The following is a 16108-nucleotide window of genomic DNA, read 5'->3' on the forward strand; positions in this document are numbered from 1 at the left end:
AAACAAAAAAAAAAAAACAATTCTGACCCGTCTAATTATGCCCAGGCAGATTTTTTTCAACCAGACACAATAATGGGAAATTCGAATAATACACAATAAAAGCTACGTACACTTACATATGTGCTGTGAAATGTAGCATATAACATACAATGTAATTTCTTTCCTTAAGAAATTAACCAGTGACAAACTTGATGCAATGATTATCTGTATGCGTAATAAAACACGTATTAAAGGTATTTTCCTCACCGTCATCAGCTTTTCAATGCCTTTCTTATCACTGTTTAATTAAAGTACTGTATTCACTTCTTAAAGATGCAGTGTGTAATTGTGAACAATGCAATGCGATAGGGGGGCAGCTGACCTTTTAACTCCATTTTATATTTTTCAGCTACCGAAACAATGCAGCTTGTTTTCAGCCTGATCATCTTTTTGCTTTTAAATATATTTATATATATATTTGTATTCTAAAAATACAGTACCGAATACAAATATTTGTTTTCATTTCACATATATAAATTGTTATAATTGTTGTTGTTTATCTTTTTATTACTTTTTTTTTGTCCATAATTCAAACAGGCATTTTGCAAGCCAATGAGGATCTGGCAGTAATGGAAAGTAAACCAGGTACAGTAATTAAAGTGAGGATTTTCTAGTCACAGAACATTTTTGTTTTAGTAGGTTTTCTTATTTCTTCCAGTCTCTCCTTTGGAAAATACAATGGGTTGTGCTTCCCCATTATTATTATTATTATTATTATTATTATTATTATTATTATTATTATTATTATTATTATTATTATTATTTATTATTTTATTTATTTATTTATTTATTTATTTATTTATTTTATGCCCTTCCAGAAAGAGTCACAAACATCACCTGCACCTATTTTTTGAATTCTACAATCACTTGCAGATGGAATCCTGGAAATAATATACAAAATCGCCAAACAAAGTACTTCTTAATTTATTATCGGTAAGCAGCCACTTAGGTCCCATAAACAGAACCTTAGCAATGCTATCTACTACTGCAGAATGCCTATGGAACACCGGTACATGTGCTCTCAGGAGGCTATGTTAGATAACTGTGTCAGCTTGGTCCCGATCCAACCCTCCACAACAACACAACACTCAATACAAATTTCCCATTTTAATGTTTTGGATTTCTAACAAGGCTATCTGGGTTTTTCATTGCCTCCCAATTCTAAAGGCACAGGCAACAACACAGTGTTAAGCTGAGGGAACATGAAGCTTTGTGGCTTGGAACTTTGTTTCAGGGGACTAGGTTTCAGGTTACTGAATGGCACAACAGGGGAGACTTGGGGTTTAATAGAGCAAAGTTGCCTTAAACTAGGTCTCCAAATCTTGTGGAACCAGGGTTCAAGCCACTGTTCCTGAAAATTGGATTAGGAGATATTGAAAATACATTGCTTTTTACCTTTTTTTTTTTTTTTTTTTTTTTTTTTTTTTACAGTAATGAGTTCTTCAGAAACCCTCTTGAAGACGACTGCTTTCCAAAGCCCATTTTTTTATCAAGGTACATTTTTACTGTACAATTAAATGTATTTCTCTATGAAATGAGTTTGTTTTTTACAACATGTGTTCACAACAGCAATTTTGAATATTTCTTTCCTCTTATTTTATATTTCAGAATAAGTTTGTATTATACTGCATTCAGTAGAAGCTAATCTGCATATTTTGCAACAAAGCTTTTCTTTATTATTATTTTCCATCAATTTGACATCCATTTCCAATTTAATTTGAATGCAGGAATAAAAAACAATCTTCAATGAGTGCTTGTATGTGTCTTATGCTTTTTCTCTAACATTGAACAATTAAAATAATTTCAAGCAGATGTAAAAATCTGTTAAAAGATAATACTTGTGTGTGTACTATTAGTTGTACTTGTAATTTATTAAGTATTTATTGGCAACTATTAAATACATCTATTCATGAATGTGTTGATTTCAAAACAAGAAAAACTGTCCTCCCCTTACCTTTACAGTTGAGTACCAATCAATGGCAATTACCTTCAGCAATGAGTATTTTAAAGCCAATTGGAAGTCTCTTATCTGGGGCATTGACATTTTTACATTAATAAAAGGATTTATTTAATAGCTGCCGATAAATACTTCTTGAAGGCAATTAGGAGTAGGAGCTTCAGTATCAGCACACCCCTAGCCTTTACTGGAACTGAAATTGGTTACTTTTGACTTTTAAAGGAACAACCGATGAAGTACATGTTTTATTGTTGCTAGTACATTTAATCTCTGCAACGAGCATTGTTTGAAAGGGTTTGATTCTATCCACATACTTTGCATCTTAAAGAGAGTGTAGCTATCAAAATTCCATATATACTGCCTGTTTTGCGTTTCGATGTTATATCGATCTCAGGTGTCCAATTTTAAAAGAAAGTCATGTTATGGTAAACATGGATTTTTATATTAAAACATGATGCATGGATCTTCCCTTGGTTAAACACATCTCTGTTTGCATGCCATGCTTTTCAGTTAGTGTTGCACTTGGTCATTTCACCAAGAGGATATAATTGTCCCCACCTTTTTAACAGCTTCTTTCCTGTCATTAACTAATAACCAGATACTTAATGACTGCCATGATTTGACCCAGAAGACACTGCTGAGATGTAACAGATATCTTGATAATAAGGCATAGAAGCAGAGAACTTTCTTCAAACTAAAAGCAGTACTAGACATCACATTTAAAAACGAAAATAAAGACAAAAGCGTTTGCTGTAATGTGCTTCTTTCAAAACGGCAAGTTACAGACCTACAGTATATAGCTATATGGTAATACAAAACAGGTAAGATTTAGGGAATTTTTGTTAGTTTCTCCCATATAATTTCTCTGTTCTATGGTGCTGTTCAATCAAACTTTCAGACATATTATAGGAGGGAACCGTCTGATCACATCACACCATTAGCATATATACCATGCCTCTGGAATGGTTGCAATATCACTGCTGCTGTGTTTTCTGAAGTAAATTACCGTAAGTTACTAAACACACGTGAACATGTATGCCAGGCCATGTTTTTGTATTAGTATGCTCAATTTAAAACAAAGAGAGAGTGTAATTCGATTGCTTTTACAGTTTCACTGTTCTTTTTTCTTCTAGTGAAAGTGTTATATTTCCCTGTGGGCTGTCAAAGACGGAGTGTACTGTTGAATGCCTGGTGTTTGTTTATACTGTTATATGTTCAATATCTGTAAGAGCTGAGAACGCCATGGGTAAAGAAGATTCAGAAAAGTACCATCTTGACACAAGGCATGCAGGTAGCATAAAATGATTTCTCATTTGATTATGCTAACACATCTTTATATCATCTTTAAACACTCAACCATTAATAATGGCTAAAAAATAATATTAAGGTGGTTGTGGCACAAACAATACATTACAATAAAAAACATCCCTACAAATAACTGAAGCTTTGGTACTTTATTAATTACTGGTGGTAGATAGGTTAATTAAGCTGGGCATCAGCTTGGATACCTGCATTACAAAACAATAGAGCACTCTGATTGGGGCTGGGTTGCTTTAAGTGAATGTTTACAAATTGCACTGTAACTATAGTATGGCCTCATTATTCTGTATTCATTTGGTAATTATTTTAGTATTACAATGTAACTTCTTAGAAATCACTGCAATTCATATTGAATTAAAATCATCTGGATGTTAATTAGAAGGGATCCACACTGAATTATTTATTAATAGATACTTAAAATCTAAAAAGTAGTTTATACAAGATTCTATTAACCAGGAGCTTTAATGAAATGTAGCTAATTAAATACTCTGAATTTCAGTACAATTATCTACTCCGGTAATTACAAGAATCATTGCGGCAAAGACTTCATTGAATTTGACTTGGAAGGAACAAGATGATTTTCCATTTTCTGTAACATGTATACTCCGATACAAAAAGGTTACCGCGAGCCGGTGGATTCAGGTATTTACATTTTCATGTCATTATTATTATTTTTTGGCTTATTTTTTGACATATGCATTTTTTTTGTTTGTCTTTGTAATGTTTGTGATCCTGGTTTAATTACAGTCAGTGTCAAAATGTAAATATCGCTTCCGGAAATGCCTGGTTTTGAATTCGTTGTGTTTGTAAGCATGTAACTTGTTGCTGCTTGTATCCCTATGTTCTCTGAAAAAAAAATCAGTCAATCAATATGATTATTATAAATAGACTAGCATGGGAATAAGAATTTAGAACAAACACATGCAAACTCACGAAGTTCGTGCTTCGGTGTCGACTGCATGCTTGAGAACACAGTGGTTACAGGCTGGTTTGCCAAGTTTGAGTTCAGGTGACATTTTCAACTCGCTTCTGTGCTAGTTTTACATTGGATCAGGTTTGAGCAACAGAGTTGAACGATCAGAAAAAATTCCCAAAGAGCAAAGCCTGCTCAAAGAAAGGTAGAGGCAGCCATTCAGAACATGTATAATCCTACTGGTAGAATAACAGCATGGTAATGGTTAAAACAAACACACAAAGCAAATGCTTTAATAGTTTTGATTTTAATGACAGGTTGAGAACATACAAATGGAAAAGGAACAAAAAGAAATAGGTTTTCACATTGGAGGTTTGGAGCCATTCAGCAACTACAGTGCTTCTGTTTCCTGTATTAAAAAAGAGAATACAATCTACTGGTCTGAATGGAGCGCTGATGGATACGGTCAAACTTTGGAAGACAGTAGGTATATTTAGTAAAGTAATAGGGTTTTTAGATAGAAGACATTACAATGGCTGTACTGATAATATCCTACAATTTGTGATTAGTCCAGGCATCTGGCATGCTGTGAGCAGTTTTATTTATTTTATGACGGCTAGGCATTCCTTCTCGATTACTGATCCATCTCTCACGCAAGCAGCTTCCTGCTAATGGGCAATACCAAATGCTCCACGCCCACTATCTCCTGGGAGGTATCCCTAGTCCTATGTCAGAGGCATCAGTCTGTGCAGCATAAAATGTGTGAGTCGTGCTCAATTTATGCATTCATTTATTTCAGTTTTAGGGCCAATTTAAAAACCTGTCCTGTCTCAAATGTGCACAGTATGTCTCTGCATTTTAGAAACTTTCCTTTTTAATTAGGGGGTTTGAATTTTAGGAAAAAAAGGCACGTAAAAGTAAATGTGTATAATGAGGGAGGCTACCCTTAGGCAGCTGGCAAGAAGGATTTAAGTCCATAGCATTTGTTTCTCTCCATTTATATAGTAAACGGAAATCATGAAATTAGCCAAATACCGTGCTTTTTTTCAATATTTTTAAGAAATAAAAATACATTTTTCATAAGTATTTGTATTTCATACAAATAAAAAAAAAAATCACATTAAACTGTACAGCTCTGCTGTGTGTCTGCGTGTAATATTCGCCATGCACACAGTGCTGTGCAGTGATTATGTCATGTGACTACAGTACAGTATATGCAATCTAGGGGGGTGGGAAATTAAAATATTACACACTGTAAACAAGAAAATGGATGTCTCTAAAAAGGCAAAAAATGTGTCTGCAGCAGATCGTGTAAAGCAGTGTCCAGCAGGAGTTTTACCCAGCGATGGAGGTAAGCTCTTCGTTAGCAACATTACTGTAGATCTCTACCGGAAATCTGTTGACAAGCAGATTTAGATTCGAGTATTCACTGAAAGAGAAAGGCAGAAATCCAGAGCAGTACTTCAGTTGCTTTACTTGTAAAGAAACAAAAATCGGTTCCAAATGTCCACTGAAAACTGTGAAGCACAAAACATACTACATTTTGACCTGACAGAGGCGTTTGTTTGCACAAATATCCCTCTTGAAAAATTGGACAACCAAAAGTTACGTAAATTCTTCAGACTGAGTGTAGCAAATGGTGGAGCGATTCCTTCATCAGCCCAGCTGAGACATGAATACTTACCTAAAGCTGCCGAGAGTATCACAAGCAGGAGATTATGGAATTGGTAAAACAGTCTGGTTGCTTGTCAGTGGTCACTGACGAGTCGACTGATGGCCAAGATCAGTATGGGTTACACATTGCATCTGACGTAGATCTGAAAGCTTTCCACACTTTACCTACAGGCTGTTTAATTACAACACCGTTTCACAAGCTATTGTGCATAGGCCCCCCAAAATATGGGTTAGCGTAGGGCCCCCTCGTCCCTTAATCCAGCCCTGGATCTAGAAAATGTAGCCTTTGCCCTGCGGCGCCATCTAGGTTGGCTACAGCAAAGTAGATGTTAGTGGTTTGGTGAAGTAGTCATCAGGGTCCTGACCTTGAGAACGGAATGTAATTACAATGGAACCCCTGTATAGTGTATGCAATGTAAATATAATTTGAAACCGTTATAAACAATACAAGACGATTAATTATTCCTATTTTTGCCACCAGGGCCTTCAAAAGCAGTGGATCTCTGGCGGAGCACGGAGGATCATGACTTCCCAGGAAAAATCTCTCTCATATGGAAGGTAATTCAGAGCTGTTTTCTCTCTAGTTAAGGATTCCCGTGAGGGGAGCTTATATGTTTTTGCCAGCAACCGCTGACATTGCTGCTACTTTAGCTGTTCATATAATATTTCAAATGGGCATCTCATCCCATAAAATTGAATGGAAAGACAAACCGCAAACCATATGGTTTAAAGACAAACATCTTAGCATTCAACTAAAGAGCAAGCTCTTTGAATTTAACACTGGCTGTATACTCAGAACTCAACTGTATTATTTAATTCTGTGTCTAGTTTGATCATCGGTATCGTACCAGAAAAATTAACCCTTTCATGACAGTTATTTTACAGTTACTGCTGCCGCAATGTCAGTCTTATATCTCAAACTGTTTATTTTTTTTAAGTTTGTTTTATTACAGGTGGTGTCCAGTAAAACAAACAAACGTGAAAAACCCCATTTTACTACCACATTATTTTACCCTCATACCAGTACTGTACAGAATAGGCACAGCATCTCACTTGGACTGATTCTTATGAACACCCTACCGGTAGAGAATGATGCAGAGGGGTTGTATGAGTACCTACTATTTGTATGAGTACTTACTGTTTAAGATAACTGAGTGTTCCTATGTTTGCCTGCAGCCTTTAAGTGTTTCTGACTCTCATGGAATTATACTTGGATACAAAGTATATAGAAGAAATCAGCCTTGGATAAACACCACTGATGTTAAGATATCATTCCTCCGGACCACAGAAGCTTGTGAGGTTACTGTGTTCGCTTATAACTCAGCTGGGGACTCTCCTGGAGCCACGCTGAGAATCCCTGCAATTTCCAAACAGGGTAAGCCAGTCTTTCACATCAATTTAGCTTAAAACAAGCTGCAATATTTTAAAAACGATTCAAGTGAATTAACAAACCCCCTTAGCGTGTTGGTTGCGTGGTGTTGCTTGCTGATGGTGACGATCTTCTCTGTTGACTAGTGTGATGTGACGGTTGTTCATGATCAATCATTTATTCTAACAATATACAGTATATTTTGGTTGACTTCATTACATTGACTGGTAAAATCATTCATGCATTTCATTTTTAGATGTTCTACCAGCAGTACCAGTGGTACAAGCTTCTCCTAAAGACAATCAGCTATGGGTTGAGTGGAAAGCTCCTCCATCGGCAGTAAGTGGATACGTGATTGACTGGTGTGTGGGTACAGAGGCCGTTTGTGAGAGAGACTGGCAGCATGTTAACAACACCACCCTTACAACTTATTTAAAAGGTAAGCTACCCTAGACTACTAGAATGAGAACATTATAGTCATAGGGCTTGGTTTTAATCACAACTACTGGTGAAAACCAGTGATATCAAATTCATGTAAACTGTGTTATTCAGATTAAAATAGACTGTAGTACTCAAGTTAATTGGTTACTTTATTATTTTATTATCTACAGTACCTGTAACATAATGGATAATGCAAACCCAGCTGTATGAAGCACTGAATTGACGAGGAATGCACTCTGATCAAAAGGAATTTAACAGACGCTTGATCTATGGAAAAATGTTGTAAACAAAGTCTGAGCAACCATGAATAATATGTCTTAAGTATGACAGTGAGGTTTAGTGGCAAATCAAATACTGGGTCTGGAACATCCAGTAAGAAAGTTACGTATGTTTTGGGAAGTACGCAGTAGAAATATAATAGACTTCCCAGGTATTCATCCATGGTATTTCGTAAAAAGTCAAAACACACTGACAGTGCATTCTTGCACACTTAGAAACAAAACGGCTTCACGTCAATGCTAATGTTTTCACCTACGATGGCTTCGTAAGACCCACTTGAAGTTCTCTTTCAGGGTAAAATACATTTATTTAAGTCTTTTGGATAAACATTGCATACATTGAGAAAGGGCCTACATTATTATAAATTCATGCAATTAACAGAGCAAATGTGGCAAACTGTGTATCTGGATAGCATACACACATTGTTAGCAAACTGTTAATTGTGAGGTTTTTAATCTCATAATACTTGTCGGGGATCAAGTGAAAAGCGGCGAATCATTCTGGCCAATCACATCGTTTTCACACGGCTAACCTAAGCAGTGGATGTTTACAAGCTACTGAAGTCCTGGAGTCCAGTCTGTCTAGTTTCTGCCTTGCCTCTCCTGTTATGATTTCCCCTCCCAGCCTGTGGCAATGCAAAGGCCAATCAGTACTCATTAATCTGCCCTCAGCCAAGAACAGCAACTTGCCGTGACTAGGTTTGAAGAAGCAAGCTCCTAATAACATGACTCATCTACACTTTATATGGCAGTGCCTTTAGAGTGAATACTTGCATGTCTACATTTAGATCCTTCTTATAATGAAGTGAAATGCACTCATATCATCTGTGTTGCTTTCACAGGTAATATTGAGCCATTGAAATGTTACAACATCTCCGTCTACCCTGTTTATGAGCAAGGTGCTGGAACTCCTACATCAACTGAGGCCTACCTTAGGGAAGGAGGTAATGACACAATATTATGATTTGAAAGAATGTCATTTAAGAAAGCATTGCACACTCTACCAAATCCCAGTTGTAAAGGACACACCTGTAATTGTCTATGAATGCCTTTAAATACTCGCCCTTTCTTTCTGCTGCTTCTTCTACTGCTATTTGGTTTGACAGCCAGCAATTGCGGTAAGATAGGAAAGAGAGACCATTGTTTCCACTTAATTGGTCAAGGCATTTTGAATTTACTGACCACAGCCTTCAATTCAGTTGTCTTGGCTTTTTCTACACAACAGTTTTTAATAAAAATATGAAACTTACAATAGTTTTTGTCTTTTAGATACTATTATTATTATTATTATTATTATTTATTATTATTATTATTATTATTATTATTATTATTATTAGCACCAGGAAAAATTCATACACCAGATGTATTGGATATTAAGACCACAGAGGCTACTATCAAGTGGAAAGAGATTCCAAAGGACCAAAGAAATGGTTTCATCGTTAACTACACCATTGTTTTCCTCAATGAAGAACAACACTGTAAGCACAACATATACTTTTGATAGTTCAAAACTGTATGTTCACCAATTTTGCTAAGTTTTTACTTTTCTTTAAATTACCTCTGATCGGTGTTTTACTTAAAAGTCAATGTGACTTCACCCCCTTACCTTACATTTGCCGTGTACTTTCTCAGTTATCTCTTTCTTATCTTTCTACCGTATGAGTGTTGGCCCATTGTGGCCTAAATGTTTCCCCCTGGACTGATAAGGGTCGAACACTGTAACATCACCAAAATTAGAACCTTTAATTTTCTTACTATTACCAAATACTCTTCGTATTTGCCTATATGCAGTGCTGTAGTCAGGCAGAACTGTTCCTTTGTCTCAGGAAGAATTTGATTTATGTTACAGGGTTCATTCCATAATATTCAGTCTTTGTTATTTTCAGCCTGAATAAGAAAAGTGTGCTCGTTTTAAATGGTATTTGTTATTGTGGCACAGTTGTGTTGTGTAATATTGTGGTTTCTGTGTGTAATGCCCCGGAACGCCTCTCTGTGATGGGCATACAGTTTCAAGTGTCTGAGGGAGAACACCCTGTTTTCTTGAGAGTGTATTGAGGTGTCAGGTCTGCTGGTCAGTAGAAGAAGAACCCAGTCTGGATGTTTACAGTGTGCTTGAGTGCTTAATCAATGTCCACACCTACAAAACTTCTTCAAGGTTTAATTGCATGTTGTAACTGTCGCAATCTATTGCTTTTACATCTCTCTTTGTTTCCTAGTTAAGACTGTCAACTCAAATGTGCTGGAGTGCACACTGCAGTCTCTGCAGCCCAGCACACAGTACAGAGTTTACTTAAAAGCCAGCACCAAGGCGGGAAGTATTAAAAGCAGTGATGTGATCTTCACTACTTCAGTGTGTAAGAAACCTGTATTTTGGGTTGGAAGCTACATTTTTTTTAAAACTTAAATTGATCTTCAAAATAATGTTAAAAAAAAGTAAATCGGTACATATGGAATGTAATTTAAGAGAGTGGCTATAGATATAATTTACAATACACCTATAAAGCTATTTATACATTAGTAAATGCTAACATTAAACTAGTGTCTAGTGCATTATTGTTACTGAATTGACATTGTACTGTACGTTATTATTGCAGTGTTCATATTTTTTATATCAAGTTCTATAGTGTGTCAAATAGAGATCAAAAGATGGGTCTCAGGGAAAAAAAAAAAAAAGTGTGGTATGCCCTAATCTAGAAAACTTTTTTTGAGAACCATTCTGTAAGTGTTAATCTTCCTGTTTCAATGTAGCCTCAGCGAAACAGATATGCAAAAATGCACTAGAATCCATCAACTTGTACATGTACTAAAGGAAGTTAGGCTTAAAACATGAAAGGATCGGCTTAATTTAACTGTTATTGCTATTTCACACTATTGTCTCAATAAGTGAATCATGTTTTATTTGATTTTTTGCAGCAACAGAAGCCGTTATGTTTGTAACTGTACCGTTTGTTTTCCTGATTTTCCTCTTGGGAGTGATCTGTGTCATAAAGAAGCCTGTGTAAGTATTGCTATGTTTCTTACAACTATTAATATGATCACTCACAGAAAAATATTGATCAAACCGAATTAAAATATTGATCAAACCGAATTATAAATAACTGGTGTATAGAATGTCATTATTACACGTTCTACATGGTTAGTATAAGTAGCTTGTATGAGTTGTTTGAAAGTGTAAATCGGACGTTCCCAAAATGCTATTGGGCATAGTAGTAATATTGTACTCACAATATTCATCTATCAAACTATGGGACCTGCATGCCTAATGAGATGAGTGTGCCTGTTCATTTCAGCACAGCATCTATGTGGGGTGGAACATTTATTTATTTATTTATTTATTTATTTATTTGTATCTGCAGATTAAAAGAACAGTTTTGGCCCTCTGTTCCAAACCCATCCAAAGGCTCTCTGGAACATTGGCTTGACGAATACCATCCTCAGGTAAAACAATGGTTTAATTTAACAAAGTCAGTTTCATACAGTATCATCTCTATGTATCTTCTATATGGTAGGTACTGTTCGTCAACAGGTTGCTGGTTTATCAGCTATACCCTGTTGCTTGATTGTTTGTTGGGACAATGTTTTACATTGAGTTTCATTATCTCATGTAATATGGCTGGGCATCTCAGCCTACGAATATAATAAAGAGTCTTACCATTCAGCTAAAGAGCATGCTGAAGATGCATACTGACATCAGCAGAAGGCGCACACTTTGACTATAGAGCATGCCTTTCAGATTTTCAGTTGTTCTTCTTTAAACCATGAAGTCCAGTCCCTTGCCTTTCCCATCATTTCAATAGGCTGAGATGCTAAGTCATTACAGTTCTTCTTTTTTTTTTTTTTTTTTTTTTTTACCATTTATATATGCTGGGATAACCACATAGAGATGTGACATGGCCAGGGTGCAACATCAATACCATGTCACAACAGTCATAAATAAACTTCAGTGCACAACATTACACATTCTAGTTGCATAATAAATAATTCAGCTCCAAGGAATTCCTTCATTTGAAGCGATGAATCAATTATATAAATTGGTGTTGGAAGGGTTACGTTTTGTTTTGCTGTTTCAGGGATGGAAATAAGACTCTCATTGCATAGCAGATTAATTCATTCCCAGTTTTACTAAGAGTTTAATTACACATCTGAGCATGTTACCTGTGCACTGTGGCTAATGAAGCATGTAGAAAAACCTGGAATGCTATGTAGAAATTATTTCTATCCTTTTTGTTTGTTTTAATATCAGAATCTATACAAATCCCAGCACACTAGTTTCTTGTGTGCTATTCAATGCTTTTACACAGTGAGTTACAATAACTCCTGGAAAGCCATCTCCAGTTCTAACAGACTGAAATGTTGATTGAGTAGCTCCATAGAAACAGCCAGAGAATAAACTTGATACTAGATAACAAAGTTGTTTGCCTGTCTTGTGTCAAGACGACAAAGTGAATAGGTTTGATAAGTGTGTGGAGGCCAGTGGCTTCTTGTGGTGATTGCAAATCGTTACAGTTCTTGTGGTACACACACTCAGTAACACTCCTGAGAAAGCAGACGGATGTTGCTGCATTGACCAGTGTGTACCAGGAATTTCTAGAATGTCAAAATCTGCAGAAAACCACCAACGGAAAAAACAACTGTGTGCACTGTGTTGTGTCAAGCAACATACGTGCTACAGGGGCCCAAATGACACTTGTTTCCACTTGAACAGTGTGCACAGGGAACTATGTCGCCCTACCCACTGTTAAGCTAGTCCCGTGAACTTTTACTGTGGCTGCTGTAGGCAGTACAGGTTTAGAAAAGCACAGCATTAAGTATTTATTTGTCACTGCTTGGCATTATATTGGTTTTCTAACACAGTGCATAAAGAAGACAAGTTGCCATTAACCCAGGGGATGAAACCGCCATTGTTCAGAAATTTAAGCCATGTCAGACTAGTAGATCTCTTATTGAAATCAGAAATGTGTGGGTCCCCAGGTGGATCATCTGGTAAAGTATGGCCACGTGGCGTGCAGGGTGAATCATACAGTCGACCCTATTGGCCAGGCGCATGGTGAGTTCGGGCTGACATCTGCAGGGCTGGCTTTTGTCCTCCAGAGGCCGGTAGCTTGATGACATCCACTCTCGAGTTCCTGGGTGTAAAATAGGAAATTGGCCTGGCTGTGGGATCAGAGAATGCCCACTGAAATCTTCAGTTTTCCTGAGCTGTGTGGGGAATTACTGCGGTGAGGGAACAATTGTATATTCTAAACTGGGGACAAAATCAGTGGTAGAATAATTGGGTACGTTAAATAAAATAAATAAATACAAAAAAAAATAAATCTTAAAACTGTTATGCAAGTAAGTCTAGTGTTACCCCGGGCACCTGGGTCACCGCTTAGATATTCTTTTTCAGAATTCCTGGTGAACATTCTTTACTCCTGTGATCAAGTTGCCATATTCCATGGGAGAGACTTTGGGGGTTTAAGGCTGTCTGTTCATCCTGAGGCTAATGCTCCAGAAACATCTGCACATAAACCTAATCCTCAACCATAAATCATCATTTAACCCCTGACCTGTAACTTAATCCTAAATCATCAGATTGGGAAATTATTATTCAGACCTCCAGCAGGACAACTCAAATAATATTTTCCATACAACAGATCCTACTGAAAGTAGCTGATGAATTGATAACCTGCATTTGTTTTAAGCCTACAATTATTTATTGGCTTTTTTCTTTATCTGTTTATGTTTATTTTTATTTTCAGACTATACTGGAATGGGCAGTACTGACTCCAGATGATGGTTCTTCCATTTGTGATTTACATCTTAGTGATAGCATTAATTCAGATCATTTGTATTCATCTTCAGAAAAACAGCTTCTTGATTCATATATTACAGAATTGCCCTTGCCATACCAGCCCTTGCCTGGCATTGGAGAAGACATAGACCAGCATTCTGCTAAGAGTAACAATTTTCTGCAGTTCTTTTCTAACAACGAGTATTTGCCCATGTTTCAAACTGCTGAGTTTTTAGCTCCCAAAGACAGCTGTGATGTAACTACGAGTCCAACAGCGACAGAAACCACAGGACCGAAGCAGGCTGCTGGTCAACTGCATGTCACACAAACCAGGCTGGACCTACTGTGTAACACCATAGCAAGAAGTGGAGAGGAAACGTCCCCTTCTCAAGAACTTGCCAGCACCCAGTCATATGTTAAAGAATATGAGCTAACTGCAATAGCCACACAAGGAACTGCAAATTCAGTTTTTCAGAATAGCACTGACCTCCCATATACCTGGTTACCCATGTAGAAACATTTCACGTTCTAATCATTTTTACCACTCATTTAGTTTAAACATATATTAGCAAATGCACTAGCGGTACTTCACCAGCAAGAAAAATGAGGTAGTATTGGTTTGCTGGTCTTTCAAATAAACAAAACATAATGCTGTTGTGTGTAATGCATAACAGTTAAATTAGACAGAGTTGTAATTTATGAAACTAGCAAAAGTTGGGTTTGGATCAAATTAACTCTCTGGACCAGTTTCATTTACATTTTTATTTTTAAAAGAAATAAACAAAGGCAAACCTGATACTGGTGCACTGTAATCAGAACGATAATTGGGCCTAACAAGTCTTCTGGTGTGAAAATACTTTTGCTACCAAATAAAAACTGGGTGTTTATTGTATATAATAAAATTACTAGATTCTCATTGCTTGTTTGCCAAAATAAGAACTTTCATGTTATTTTAGTCCTGTTTTACAGTGGCTCTCAAAAGTATTCACCCCCCCCCCCCCCCCCCCTTGGACTTTTCCACATTTTATTGTGTTACAATATGGAATCAAAATGGATTTAATTAGGAGTTTTTGCCACTGATCAACACAAAAAAAAGTCCATAATGTCAAAGTGAAAAATAAAATCTACAAATTGTTCTAAATTAATTACAAATACAAAACAGAAAATCATTGATTGCTTAAGTATTCACCCCCTTGAGTCAATATTTGGTAGACGCACCTTTGGCAGCAGATACAGCCATGAGTCTATTTGGATAAGTCTCTACCAGCTTTGCACATCTGGACACTGCAATTTTTTCCCATTCTTTGCAAAAGTGAATACTTTTGATAGCCACTGTTAAGGACTCAACAGTCTCCCTGCATTTATCTGGACTGCTATGCTATGTCAATCCATATGCTAGAAGAATATTCACACCTCAGAGCCCTATGCAGTGCAGAATAAACAGATCCAGTTCTAGCAGAATGCCTGTTTGTGTTTCAGAACCAGTTTAAGTGTTCCCATCCAGTGGCTCTATGCAAAGTGGCAAAGTTAATGATTGTATGTTAATGAGATATTGGTAGAACAGCCCACAGTTGTTTCATATTTTGAAAAACAAGTGGTATCACAGTTGTGCAAAACAATACATATTACCATAACAACTGTGTAGTATTATGTTGTCAATACTGGTGGTCCAGTGGTTAGAGAAAAGGGCTTATAACCAAGAGGCCTCCCATTAAAATCCTGGTTCACTCACTGACTTACTGTGTGACCCTGAGCAAGTCACTTAACCTCCTTGTGCTCCGTCTTTCGGGTGAGACGTTGTTGTAAGTGACTCTGCAGCTGATGCATAGTTCACACACCCTAGTCTCTGTAAGTTGCCTTGGATAAAGACATCTGCTGAATAAAGAAATACTGCTGTGGTCTCTTGGTTCTGCTAAAGTTTACTCAGGGCAAAACACAGGTGTTGTAATGGTATCACTGTGTTAATTTAGTTAATTTTCAGTAGTAATACATATTTTTTATACTGTACAGCTTTTGCTGTTTAATTATTTTACCCAAACGTACATTTATTGTTACAAGATGTTTGGTTAAACGGTAAACCTCTATAAAATGTGGCCTTGTTTCTTTTAGGCTACAGTTAACAGCAATAAATACTAGGGATTTCCAGCAAGTTACAACTTTCAACCGGCTATTTGTTTACATTAAAAAAATAAATAGTACTCTCAGAACAAAGGTTAGCGTGTCTAGTAAATGCGTAGTGTACTGACTTTTGTGGTTGTTGCAAATCATTATTACAGTTTTTGTGCTGAATTCAAAACCCATGCTAGAATAATTTAACTCTGCAGTTCATTGTATCTGTTGTATC

At 36.6% G+C, this 16108-nt stretch overlaps 1 protein-coding gene across 1 annotated transcript; it reads left to right on the plus strand.

The window, feature by feature from the left end:
- The first annotated feature begins 538 nt into the window (after positions 1-538).
- LOC121300957 (interleukin-6 receptor subunit beta-like) lies at positions 539-14765 on the plus strand. The gene is made up of 15 exons (XM_041229993.1): positions 539-624; positions 858-972; positions 1471-1533; positions 3130-3287; positions 3816-3958; positions 4547-4712; positions 6385-6461; positions 7080-7278; positions 7529-7711; positions 8834-8935; positions 9329-9469; positions 10208-10345; positions 10905-10989; positions 11348-11429; positions 13733-14765. Exons 1-15 carry the CDS (start codon positions 609-611, stop codon positions 14276-14278), a joined length of 2214 nt encoding a protein of 737 aa, XP_041085927.1. The 5' UTR covers positions 539-608; the 3' UTR covers positions 14279-14765.
- The last annotated feature ends 1343 nt before the right edge of the window (positions 14766-16108 follow it).

The sequence above is a fragment of the Polyodon spathula genome, chromosome 2 (genome assembly GCF_017654505.1).
Source record: "Polyodon spathula isolate WHYD16114869_AA chromosome 2, ASM1765450v1, whole genome shotgun sequence".
NCBI classification, from domain to species: domain Eukaryota; kingdom Metazoa; phylum Chordata; class Actinopteri; order Acipenseriformes; family Polyodontidae; genus Polyodon; species Polyodon spathula.

Excerpts from the sequence above, each read along its gene's own strand:
- LOC121300957 (XM_041229993.1), top strand. Across the intron at positions 3,288-3,815 it reads TCTTGACACAAGGCATGCAG|TACAATTATCTACTCCGGTA; the intron begins GTAGCATAAAAT and ends TCTGAATTTCAG. Across the intron at positions 10,990-11,347 it reads TGTGTCATAAAGAAGCCTGT|ATTAAAAGAACAGTTTTGGC; the intron begins GTAAGTATTGCT and ends TTGTATCTGCAG.